Source organism: Miniopterus schreibersii (assembly GCF_964146895.1).
Source record: "Miniopterus schreibersii genome assembly, chromosome: 11".
Taxonomy (NCBI): domain Eukaryota; kingdom Metazoa; phylum Chordata; class Mammalia; order Chiroptera; family Miniopteridae; genus Miniopterus; species Miniopterus schreibersii.
In genome coordinates this window covers 4,402,248-4,415,063 of record NC_138111.1, presented here as the reverse complement: position 1 = coordinate 4,415,063, position 12,816 = coordinate 4,402,248, and the positions used below count along the sequence as shown (strand labels likewise).

The window sequence follows — 12,816 nt, the reverse complement described above, 5'->3', positions numbered from 1 at the left end:
TTTTCATAATAAAAGCAAAAAAAAAGAAAAAGGTGCCCTTTTGTGCCTTCTCCTGTGCTTCGGGCGGCTCCTGCTCTCTCCCGTCTGTGGGATGCTCCCTTCCCTGCCCTCAGGGCCTTCCAATTTAGTTTCATAAGGCTGCCCCTGGCTCTGCCCCTCGGCTTGGTGGGGAGGCACCAGAATTCAGGGGCATCGTTGGCTTCCTGAGAAAGTTAAAACTGTCTTTCCAGTTACTTGGGACTCTGGATGCCTGCCCTCCTAGAAGAGCGGGTTTCCTGTCTTCCAGCCCCCCCCCCCATCGTTCCTCCTCTCCAGCAGACCCTTCCCTCCTGCACCTCAGTCTGCTTTCCGGGACTTCAGGCATCAACCTTGTCCAGCTGGCCCGGTCGGCATTTCCCTGAAACCACGTCAGACGGGTTCATGTGCCGATGCTCCGGCACTTGGCTTCAGTGGAGAAGGAACGAGGTATCTCGACAGAAGAGTTCTGACACCACTTTCAGAATGTTGCCATCCCAGGAAAAGGTTCTTGTTGGCCCAAGTCCTGGCCTGACGACAGCCTACTCCTTCCTGCTAGTGAGCACCCTGCCTGTTCCCTCGGCACGTCAGCCTTGTCCAGACTTAGCCCCTCTCCTCTAGCTACCTCTCCAAGGACGAGACTGGCTGTGTCCCAGGCTTCTCTCAGGCAGGCAGTGTCTTCCTGCTAAGCAGCTTAGTGGCAGCTGTCCTCCAAATGTCCCAGTGCATGGTCACTAGCACACCCCGATGTGTGCAAACACCAGCCATGAGCAGTGCACCTTCCCAGATGCTGTCTCCGTGCTCGGGCCCAACCCAGCCACGACCCAGTCCTAGGTTGGTCTGAGGTGCAGTGAGCACAGAGCATTCCAGAGGCGTCTCTGAAGTTGGCTTTCTTCCCAAGCAGGACTTAAATAGAACCTGTCTACTGGGTGATGCCAGGTCAGGGCTTCTGGGCAGGTGCACCCTGACTGCAGAGGCCTCACCCTGCGTAGAAGGGGCAGGCTTCCCTCTAGCCCCGGAGGTAACTGAGGCAGAGTGATTTCAAGCCTCCTGGCCCCAGGCACCACGCCGGCCGAGGATCCCTCAGCAAGGACTAGGCCTTGGGCCAGACGTGAATGTTTGGGGAAGGCAGTGTGACCCCACAGTGCCACTTCTAGGATGATGTTCGCTAACAAGCTCATCCAGTGGGGCACAGGGCGTGCTGTGTGCATGGTGACAGCAAGGACGCATATCTGCCCACCTGCGGGCTCCCAGGAGCTGCTAGTCAGGCAGTCGGAGCACAATGTAATGCCCGCTGAGCAAGAAAAAATTTCAAAACGGTGCATGGTGCAGGCCACCGCCTGTGAGCATAACTGCATGATTGCATTCACGCATCTCTGGGGAGGGCACCATTGCTTTGCCTTCCACATTTCTGTATTGGGTCTTTTGCAATCATTAGATACTACTAAAAACAGCCAAGTTAACACATTAAGAACAAATAGAAATAAGAGCATGAGGAGAGCTCTAAAGAATATTTATTTAGAAAAGAAAAATCAGCTTTGACAAAAGGTACTTCCACATGTGCATAGCCACTCGGACTTGAATTCCAGCAGACATCGAGTCCTGTCTCAGCGACTGACTCATACCTGCCTGCACGCTGGGCCTTGGCCGCCTGTGTACGGTAGTGACTGACACCCAGGCACTGCAGATGCTGGGGAGCGGCAGCCTCGGAGCCCCTCCTGAGATACTGTCTGTCGAGAACCTGCCTTTTCCAGCCCCGAGATCAATTTGAAACCCCTGCAAGGAACTGATGTGGAACTTAAAGGTAACTTTTGGTTTCCTTACTGTTTTTTGGAAGCACTTGCCTGCATTCTTCAAGTATTTGGAAGCTACCACACTGTGTCACCTGACAGTCATTTTGGTGACTAGATTCAAAATACAGGTGCAGCAAAGTTGCTGTAGAAATGCTCTGCCAGCGTTTACGTTACATCGTTCTGGTCCTGCAGACGAGTTTTCAACCATGTACGATGCCTGTTCTTTCACTTTTTCCTAGATCTGACCCATTCTTCAGGCAGAAATGAACATTGAAAACAACCTACTACCTGAAACTAATACAATGTCAACTGTATTTGCAAAAAATTAAAATTAAAAAAATTTTTTAAACCTACCAAACTTGAAAAGGTGGTCTGTAAACAGGATGGCGTGCTTGGTTGATTTATTAGAAGCCAAACAGAAGAGCATACCTAGCAGTGTGCCCAGGCCAGGCTGTGCTGTGCCCGCAGCACTCGGATGGCTTGGAGGCCAGCCGACCAGTCACACCGACACTGTGCCTAGGGGCTCGGAGCCACTTCTGGGGTTCACGGGTCTTACACCACAGCTCCTTCACTGTGTTCACTAGTCTCCCCATGAGGCCCGGAAATCCACCGGACAGCTGACAGAAACGTGGCCACTGTACGTAGTTGTAGCTTGTTTGTTGCAATGCTGTCCTCAACACAATAAAAAAGGTAGAAAGCATTCTTCGATGTTTCTGGTAATCAAGGACCCTTCTGTGGGGCATTTGTTTTGTTTTCATGATAAAAGCCAAAAAAAAACCCAACCCCAAAAAGGTGCCCATGTGTGCCTTTTCCTGTGTGGTGCGTGGGCCCCGGTTTTCACACTGCAATCACATAACTGTACAAACCTTGGACTGGCCCGTGTCCCGGGAGACCTCAAGCTTGTTTCTGTCTCGCACTAGGATGGCCTCGTTCCCGTACTGTGAGTACCACATGCTTCGGCTCCTGCTCAGGTAGGTCCTGGGCGGCACAGATTCCAACTGCTGCTGCTGCTGCTGCCAGATGAGCAGGGAGGTGTCCCTGTACCGCTGCCGGGCATAGCCTTCAGACAGGGCTTTCTCTGCCAGCGGGACGCGACCGCTCATCCCTGGCCCGAGCCCCTGTCCTGGGCTCCTGGGCTCCTGAGCTCCTGAGCCTGCGGCCTCTCTGGGACAGTCCTGACTGCTCTGTGCTGAACGCTACGATGAACACGTTTTCAGCTGTTGCGTCTGAGGGTTCCTTATTTAACTTAACGGTAGAGAGGAAGGTTCAGTCCATGGGTGCGCGGCACCCTGAGGAGGGTGGTGTTGCAGGGAGACCTGAGAGGAGCCTCTGAGCATTCTGAAGATACCCCGGAACCTCCCCTGAGATGGCAAACAGGTAAATGTGGCTCCCTGTGCACAGCTGTGTGCCCTTTATCAGGTGTGTTGACCTGGATGAGGCACCTAGCTCAGCAGGGAGCCTTGTCAGGTGTCTGCTGCGATTCTGACACCACAGTTGGGACTGCTTAACTTGAAAAGAGGTATCCACTGAAAGGACATTGTACCGCTGGACACGTTGATGGCCGCGCCCAGGATCGGCCTGTCCGGGATCGGAGCTCGGGCGGCTCAGGGCGCGCAGCAGGGCGATCTGGGACGGACTCGTCCGGGGCCTGGAGCCAGCTTTTGCTCAGCGCTTTTTGTCGGGCTCCTCCGCAGCTCTTCCCCACGGTGGTGCTCTAAGAAGCGAACACACTGTCAGTTGTGGGGAGCCAAGGGCTCGGGTGGCAATGGCAGGTTTTATGACACAGAATCTTAACTCTGGATCAGCGTGAAACCAAGCAAGCTGCCAACGGGTCTCAGTCCTGCAGTCACTCTCGGGGAGATCCAGGCCCAGCCGAGGCCCAGTTCTTTTTATTAACTAAGGGGTGGGGGGGGGTCCTGGCAAACTCCTTATTGGGGCGTTAGTGTCTGTATCGGCGAAGCAAGTCCTCGGGACCTGAGCCAGCGCAGGACACCGGGGCCTGCTCCGGCCAAGCCCCCGGCCCGCGGCGGCCTTTCCGCTCCAGGCATCCGGAGGCCCCTGGAAAGAAAAGTGAGGTCAGGCGAAAACCGAACAGAGAAACCTCCTCGGCCAGCCCTGGCCCTCAGGATGCTCTCCCGGCCACGCAGATCCCCTTTTCCTTCCGCAGGGCCCGGCCCGTGTCCCCCAAGGCCCTCCCCCCCAGTCTGGCCTCGCCGGGGGCGGCCGCTGAGTCCTCCCATCGCCCTGCCTGCGTCCCCCGGCACGTCCCCATCGCCTCCCCGCATCCCGGGTCCCCTCCCCCCCACCGCCCGCCCTCCCGCGCCGCTGTCACCCGCGCCGTGGGGTCTCCGTGACGCCTGGGCCCCGGGGCGAGGCGCCTCAGACGCTGGCGCCGCCGGTTGGCCGCGGGGCCGCGTCTCCATGGCAGCGTCCCAGGCGTGCGAGCCGAGCGCCGAGCGCCGAGCAGGCCCGCGCGCCGAGCCGGAGCTATCGATCGGGCCTCGTGGGCGGGGCCTGCCGCCGGAGGAGGGGGTGGGGAGCGCGGGTGCGCCGGTCCTGGGGCTCCCGCTGTAGGGTTGGTTGGTCCTAGCGTTTTACTGAAGCGCTTTTGCGCTGCTGCTTGTGTACTTCAGCAACTGCTGTCGCTGTTGCTATTAGCGTTCTTACTCCTAGTGCGGATGCAATTGTTTTTTTAAATAATTGAACGCTGTCCCGGGGGAACACTGAAATAGGTCTCGAATTCACTCAGGTCACCAGATCCCATCCTGCCCAGCCCACGTCCAAGCATGCAACAGTAACACTCTCCTTAGGTCCTGACTGAAGTTTTATTTAAACGCTCCCCCCCCCCCCATGCTAACTAGGAACACGACGTAAGAGCCCGCAGCTGTCGAATTCATTTTCACAAGAACACAGAACATTTACAAACACTGACCATAGGGCAGACCACGCATCCATTTCAACACATTTCAAAGCATGTAACTCGTGCACCAACGGGGTCACCGGAGAAACAGTCTATAAATAAACAGCAGTAAAGCCCGGCCGGTGTGGCTCAGCGGTTGAGCATCCACCTACGATCCAGGAAATCGAGATTCGATTCCCAGGTGTGCGCTCGATCCCCAGCAGGGGGCGTGCAGGAGGCAGCCGATCAATGATCATCATTGATGTTTCTCTCTCTCTCCCCCTTTCCCTTCCTCTCTGTGAAAGCAGTAAAAATATATTTAAAAAATAATAATAAAAAGATAACTAGAAGAAAACTCATATATCTGATCATTAAGAAATATATTTCTAAATTTCTCATGGGTCAAAAAGGAACTCACAATACAAATTTTATTTATTTATTTTTAAACATTTCTTTATTGATTTCAGAGAGAGGAAAGGAGGGGGAGAGAGAGAGAGATAGAAACATCAATGATGAGAGAGTCATTGATCGGCTGTGCCGACCAGGAATCGAACCCCGATCGCCTGGATTCCAGGTCCACGCTCAACCGCTGAGCCGCGCCCAGCCAGGCAAAAGGGATTTTGTAAATGTCAGAAATTAAAAAAATATGACCTCATGAATTTTAGTGTATTTGATGTCTTTCAATCAACTGCATTCATTGATGGCCAGGGGGAATCAGGCGGTGGGCAGACCCACGCCCCCTGGGGCAGTTCTGGGGCTGAGCCCCTGCTCCACGCCTCTCCTGGGGTGGGGGCAGGTCTCTCAAAGCCCCCTTCAAAGGCGCCAACACAGGAGAGCCATGCCTTCTGTAGCCTCCCACCTTTGGGGGACAACTCCCAAGCTGCCCACTACAGCAGCAGCCACAAGCCATGTGTGGCTTCTGGGCTCTTCTGTGTGGCTTGCCTGGCCGAGGAGCTGAATTTTTAATTGTATTGTATTTTAATTGACTTGAAATTTGGTACTCTGTTCAGTGTTTGGCAAACTTTTTAGTATATTTGGGTATGCCAGCCTACTTTTTCAATGATAAATTTTATGACACCTGAACACAGATCAAATGTTTCTGATGAGAATTTAGTGTTCAAGCTGACATGCACTGTGCGTGTAAAATATGCAGTAGCTTTTGGAGACTTTCACCTGAAAAATGGAATTTAAAATATCTCATCGATAAATTGCCAGGCTGATTGCATGTTGAAATGACAATATTTCTGATATATTGGATTAAATAAAGTGTGTTATTAGAATGGATCCACTCACAATGAGTTATTATTCAGCCATAGACAGGAACGAGGTACTTGTTGATACTCGACAACATGAATGAACCTGACGTTCTGAGTGAAAGGAGCCAGACACAAGGCCACATAGTATATGATTCCATTTATAGAATTGTCCACAACAGGCAGATCCATGCAGGCAGAAAGACCGGGGTGGGCAGGGTGTTGGTGGTGACAGCTAGTGGGTCTGGGTATATGTTGGGGTGATGGGAATGTCCCAGGATTCAGATCACTCCTGCTGGGGTCCGGGCAACAGGACCAGCAGGCACCTCCCCTTGGCTGTGCTGAAGGGCCATGAAGGGCCCCGGGCAGGGCTGCCTCCCGCCAGCTCCAAGGCCGGTATTAAAGAGCAGTAGGGCGGGCGGGCTGTGAAGCTGTTCTCCCTGGTTCTTCGTCTTGACCCCCTTGGTGTGTGCCTCCTTTCAGGAGAGCCTGTGCTGCCCCACAGCCAGCATCACAGCTCAGAGCCCTCAGGCCAGCCACCTAGCACTCAAGAAATGGGAGTGGCTGTTGCAATCGGGACCACTGTTAGCATAAGCGATAATGTACCACGTTAAATGCAAATCTTATGTAGCGCGATGTTATACACTCATATCTGATGTTCAAATATGCTACAAACCTTGTTAAAATATGTTACAGATCAACAGACCATATAGCCAAAATTTTAAACCTTTGAGTCACTTTAACACATTTCCGTGGCTCCCATGAAAGAATATATTGGATTTTAAAATCATAGTTGCAGTGCTTTGCCAAGCTGCTGGCTTTACATTTGGTGTTTCATTTAACGACTGTTTTTTGACCACCTACCACGGGCTGAGCCGTATGCAGATGGCACAGGACAGAGATGGTCCCTGCTGCCACCCAGCTGACAGTCTAGAGGGATGAAACTGAGCAAACCAACCAACACCCATGGCTGGGGGAAGTAAGGAGGGTGTGGGGGTCAGCAGAGGAAGTGAGGGGTGAGCCACATGTGCCCTCTGCTGGGACGGCAAGTGCAAAGGCTCTGGGGTGAGGGCATGCTGGACGTGGCTGGAGCACTGCAGGAAATGAGATCATCCAGTGAGGACTTGCAGGGAAGGACTTCGATTTTACCTCTGGTGAGGGCTCCCCCGTGGGCGGAGAGACAGGGCCTCACCAAGGTTTGCATGGATCCTGGCTGGCTGCTGAGGACAGACCCGTGGTGAGGGTGGTGCAGGTGGAGGCTGTTGAGGGGCTCGGGGAGAGGGGGCCTGCGACCCTCCTCCCATACTTGGGATATGTGGCTAATATTGGCACTTCCTGCCCCCTGGGTTTCACCTGTTCCTGCTTCTCCTGTGGACTGTCCAGGCACTTAGCACAGGGACTTCCTCACTAAAGAAAACAGTGTCTAAATTACTTGTGCTAAAGGTGGGCCTCAAGGGTACCCCTCACTTGTAGTCTGTGAGCTCAGCTCCAGGGAGCCAGCTCCGTAGAATGCGATGGGACTTGTGCCCCCAGAGGAGTGCCACAGGCAGCCGTGGCAAACAGCTCTGAGTCTGAGAGCATGTGGACAGCTGTAAAACTTTCTGGAATGGCTCCCCTCGTCCTGATATATGCTCTGAGTTGACACAGTCTAAACCTGCTCATTAAACCCATTCCAAGTGTTCAGAAGAGTTTCCGTCAAGTTTTCATTCATTCGTTCACTCACATCCAGCCTGCCTGCAGAGCATTCCAAGGGCCCTGACTGTACCCATTAAAAAACTGGGACTCAGGGAAGTGTTGTGATTGGCTCAGGACAACACAGTGACCAGGCCTGAGTCTCCTGACTAGACTATTCCCTGTGCAGCTGGGCAGTGACGCTCATAGCGGGCATCCAGGTGGCAACAGTGCCCTCCACACCCACCAGGGGGCATCAGACGACCGTCTGCGTTGTTGGCTGCCCAGGACTGTGTTCCAGCCCGGGGATCATCATCTTGGTTGGTTCTCTGCCCAAGCAGGAATGACAAGGGCAGTGAGGACAGAGGCCCCTTTCTTGTTGAGGGAGCTACCTGTGGGAGAGACACAGGCATTTATGGAGCACTGTGAATAGGGCACCCCAAGTGAGGGGGGGTTTGGGGGAGCCACGTTCTGCCCCAAGCACCGTGCCAAGCCTTTGGATAATCAGTCCTATTCATTCCTCACAAGGGATTCTCACTGGGCGGGTGCTACAGGGGAGGAGGGTGCATTGCCAGGGAAGGTGCCTGTGCTGGCTCTCGGAGTGGAGGCTGGATGGGCTGGGGTTCAGGCTCTGTCCCCCACTTAGCGATTTCACAGAGCTGCCGTGAGATTGTCTGCTTTTGTCTCAGTCGAGGCTGGCAGACTCCCACCCCCTGAGGCAGGTTCCTTCCTGAGCACGTTCACCAAGGTGCCACACCCGTTTCCTCCGAGGAAGGATGCAGGACAGGAGCATGGAGCTCAGTGGTCACTTGGCCTGACTACTCTACTCCTGCATGGGCCCTGTGTGCCCTCAGAGGCCAGCTTTCCCTGACCCCCCTCTCTCCATGGCCCCATGCTTCCTCTTCAGTTTGGGAAGGGTTGCAAGTCTGACTCTGCAGCAGCCAGTTCTCAGAACAGAGGGTCCAGGGGACCCTCTTTGGGTTTGAAATGAGGTGGGGGTGTCACCCTGCTCTGGCTCCTGCACCAGGAGCCCCAAAAAGGAGGAGGGGGGCCGGGTTATGTGGGCGACTGCCCAGCACTGCCCAGCTAACACAGGTAGGGGTTCAACCACACGTGTCCAGGGTGGGTGACCCCTGGGATTGGTTACCCCACACCTGCACCCCACGACTGAGCCCTCTCAGAGAGGGGCTCAGACTTCTCCGAGGTGGCCTAGTCCATCAGTGGTGAGAGCCGGGGGCTTCTGACAGCTGAGCCAGAATCCGCATCATTTCATTGCCAGATGGGCTCTTTATGTCCCCGAAGCCCTCCCTCTGTCACTGACGGCCAGCTGCGGAGAACACTGCCCGCCCCCGGGGGCGCGGCCCAGGAAAGAGTTCAGGGCAGGGTCAGAGGACCCCGCTGGCGCGGCCCAGGGCCGGTCTGGCCTCAGCTCCGGCCCTCTCCCCCAGTTACTTATCTCACATATTCCAGCTCGGACGCCAGGCTTTGCCTTGTGGGCAGCTGTGAGTGGCCAGGGTGGCCTCTGGGTCATAAGGCAGGGGAATCCCAGCCTTTGTGCGGGGTCAGGAGGGGGGGCTTCCTGCCCGTCCCCGGGCCGGGGCGGAGGATGGGAAAGGAGCTCTGGGTGCGTCCCCGGTCCTTGCACCGCCAGCCCCGAGCTATTCCGCGGGGGCCGCTTCACGGGCCGACGGGGCGCAGGAGGCCTTCTGGGTCTGTCCTTCCCGGCCAGGCGGGGGAGCCCAGCAAGATAGGGGCCACCTCCTGACTTTCAGGCGCGGAAAGCAGGAGAAAGAAGGGACAGCGACCGGCCATCGGTCCACAGGCGGGGTCGCTCGCCTCGTGCGCAGAGCTCCCCAAAGTCCGGGTGCCGCCTGCAGTTATCCGGCGGGCCCTGGGCTCCCGCCCTCCACAACTTTTGGGGGGCGGCCCCGGGGCAGGAAGTGGAGTGGGGGTGGGGGCGGTGCTTAGGTCGCGGGGAGGCGCTAGGCAAGGGCCCCGCCCCCGCCCCGCCCGGCCCGTGGCCGCGCCCCCCGCGCCCCCGCGCCCCCCGCGCCCGCGAGCCGCTGAGCCGCTGAGTTGGAGCGCGGGTTGCAGAGCGCGGAGCCCGCAGGCGGGGCGAACAAAGCGACGGCGGCGAGGGCGGCCCAGGCCCGGGACGCGCGGAGCGAGCGACCCGCCGGGCCTTTGTCTCGGGCGGGGCAGGAACGGCAGCGGCCGCGGGGCGCCCCGAGCGCAGAATGCGGCGCGCGGCGGGGCTGACTGCGGAGCGCAGCGGCGGCGGACGGCGCGGAGCCCGGCCCGGGGCCCGGGGGGACTCGCGCGTGTGAACCGAGGACCCGCGCGCCGCCCGGCCTCTACCCCGCGGCCGCACGTGGGCGGGAGCGGCGGCCCGCGAGGAGCCCGAGGAGGAAGAGGAGGAGGGGACGGGGAGACCCGGGCAGCCCGAGAGAAGCCCCGCCCCGGCCGCCGAGCCCGGCGCGGCCGGGCGGGATGCCCCGCGGCCGCCGCACTTTGGCCCGAGCGCTGCGCTGAGCGGCCGGCCCAGCGGGCGCCATGGAGCAGTGGCGGCAGTGCGGCCGCTGGCTCATCGACTGCAAGGTCCTGCCGCCCAACCACCGGGTCGTGTGGCCCTCGGCCGTGGTCTTCGACCTGGCGCAGGCGCTGCGGGACGGGGTGCTCCTGTGCCAGCTGCTGCACAACCTCTCCCCCGGCTCCATCGACCTGAAGGACATCAACTTTCGGCCGCAGATGTCCCAGGTGAGGCTCGGGGCGCGCCGGGAGGGGTCCCGGTCCCGGGCGCGGGGACGCGCACCCGGAGGTCGCAGCCGCGGGCGGTTCCTGGGCAGTGGCTCCAGCGGCGGGGCTCGGGGGGCGTCGGGACGGGGAGCGGAGAGAGGGGCACGCCCCGGGCTTCGGAGCCCGCTCCTCCCAAGGGCGACCCCGGGAGGCGCGAAGTTGACCGAAGTCTCCGAAGCTGAGGGCGCGCCTCCGTCGCCCGCGGGCACTGCAACCCGCTGGGGCGCCCGCCACCGCCGCCCGCGCTCCCGGGCCACGGGGTCCTGCGAGTGTCCCCCCCACCCCGGGGAGCCCGCCGCGCCCGGGCCTCGTCCGGCGTCTCGTGGTTGGGCTCCGCAGGGGTGCTGGACACCCGGGAGGACGAGCAGGCGTGGCCGGGCCCCGCGCGGGGCGGGGACCCCAGCCCGCGGGGCGCGGGGAGCGGGTGGGCCCAGGGCGCCGCCCCCTCGCCGGCCTCTGCCTCCTCCTGCACCACCGCCGGCTGGGAGGGCATCGGGCCCCCACGGGGTCCCTGCGCAACTTGGTGTGAAGGGAGTCCCCCATCACTTTCCCGGTTGGAGCCATCGGTGGGCACCCTCAAGGGTGGCCTTTGTCGTGGCCAAGGCCCGTGTGGCCGCTGGCTGGCAGGAAAATGTCTGCTCTGCCAGCAGGAGCTGCCTTTCTTGGCCCTTTAAAGGGAACTTGGCTGAGACTTAAGCAGAATCGTGGGCTTTCTTTCTGCCTTTCCTGGGGTGGTAGGACCCCCCCCCCCCCAGCATGCTTTGAGGGGTCTCCAGGGGACCGGAGTGCCAGCCTGGGTCTGGCCAGTACTGCCCAGGAGCTACCTTCCCGTTGGCCCTGTATGTAGCCGGTTCCTCCATGGCCCAGGGCAAATCCAAGTGGACAAGGGCCATTCACAAGTGTGACATTGGAAAAGGGGCTGGGGTGAGTCACAGCTTTTCCAGGCTGGGCTTCATGGCCTCTGCCCTTTGGCTGTCCCCGCCTTTCCAAGGAGGCTGGGGTACCCCCCTCCCTCCAAGGAGGAGGGGGAGTGTGGCCTCTGACAAAGAAGAGCCCTGAGGGGGCAGGGGGCCGCCCTTTCACTCAGTAATAGTAGCCCAGCACCGAGGAGGTGGACAGCCCAGGGAGGGAGCCCTGGTGGTGCCCTGCCTGCAGTCTCGTCCGTCCTCAGGGCTCCCCTGAAGCCAGCACCATCCTCAGGCTCTCTCAGTGCTAAGCAGCCCAAGGTCCTGGGGGCCCGGGCCCTGCTGCAGAGTGCTGTCCCAGATCCAGTCCCACCCTCTGTCCTCAGCCCCCCCAACAGGAGAAGAAGGGTTGCTGAGGGTAGAGCTGAGTGGGAGTGCCTCCCTTAGACTAACTGCAGGGGCTGCCCAGGGTTGCTGGCTCCTGGCAGATTTCCACCTAATTGGCAGGGTGACCAGGGCACAGGGCACAGCCTGGGGTGGGTGGGTCTACATAGCAGAGGCTGGGTCTGGTGGGCCACTGGGTCCTGGAGCTGCTCCTCCCCAGCTGTGGTTCTGGCAGGATGGGGGAGGAGGGGGTGTTGGCTGTGGCAGGTGGCTTGGCTCAGGCCCTGTGCTGGAAGTGCGGAGACTTCCTGGGGTCTTGGAGCCATTGATGGGCAGCAGCACTGACGCCAGCGCAGCCCTTTTGAGCTCCCCTGCCCCAGTCTGGGTGATGAAGGGGTGTTAAGGGGGCTTAGTGGTAGGAGAACCGGGTGGGTGAGTGTCTGTGTGTCTTCATGGCCACATGCTCTCAGTGAAACAGGGCACTGTCACCTCCCAGGTAGGTGACCACCTTTGGGACTTCAGTTTCCCCATCTGTGTAATGGGGAAGTAATGGTAGCCACCTCATAGGCACATTGTGAGGATTCAAAGAGAATGTCCGTGGCGCGGTGCTGAATCAGCCGTAGCAATTTCAGGACAGTCATCTGGACACTGGGAATACCGGTCCTTGTAGGAAGATGTGGGCCGGTCTCCCAGACCTGCCATCTCATGGAGGGTGGGGCTGGTCGCACTGGTCTTTGTGTGGCTGTTGCAGGCGCAGGGATGGCTGCAGCTGCTCTGTGAACCTGGGTCACTGGGTCGGGAGCTAGACGTGACTCCATCTGTACATTCACAGTTAAAGAAACCATTGTCTTTACCACGAATGGCTGTGCAAGGTCTGGGAGAGGAACTTGATAGCCTCTCTGTGCCGTTGCTCTTTGTCATCCAGGAAACTTACAACCCTGGGGGGAGAGAAGGTGTCCTTTTGGTCCACGGTGGTTGGATCACTAGAAAAATCTTACCTGCCCCTCCTGTCTGGTCCTGCCCTGGGCTAGGCAGGATCCTGGAGGGATGTGCCATCCCTGTTTCACAACCGAGGCAGCGAAAGCTCAGAGAGGTTGAAT

General features: G+C 58.6%; 2 protein-coding genes across 3 annotated transcripts in view; one reads left to right on the top strand and one right to left on the bottom strand.

The window, feature by feature from the left end:
• On the bottom strand, positions 1-4,226 carry BRD3OS (BRD3 opposite strand). Its single transcript, XM_081151590.1, has 2 exons — positions 4,141-4,226; positions 1-3,866 (listed from the first exon to the last, which is right to left on the bottom strand). Exon 2 carries the CDS (start codon positions 2,909-2,911, stop codon positions 2,657-2,659), a length of 255 nt encoding a protein of 84 aa, XP_081007716.1. The 5' UTR covers positions 2,912-3,866; positions 4,141-4,226; the 3' UTR covers positions 1-2,656.
• Positions 4,227-9,681: 5,455 nt separating this feature from the next.
• The window catches only part of VAV2 (vav guanine nucleotide exchange factor 2), a 113,880-nt gene continuing 110,745 nt past the window's right edge, over positions 9,682-12,816 (top strand). For both annotated transcript variants that reach the window (XM_081151568.1, XM_081151569.1), the window contains exon 1: positions 9,682-10,388. In XM_081151568.1, the coding sequence (XP_081007694.1) occupies positions 10,185-10,388 (204 nt within the window). In that variant the 5' untranslated portion in view covers positions 9,682-10,184. The remainder of the gene's footprint in view (positions 10,389-12,816) is intronic.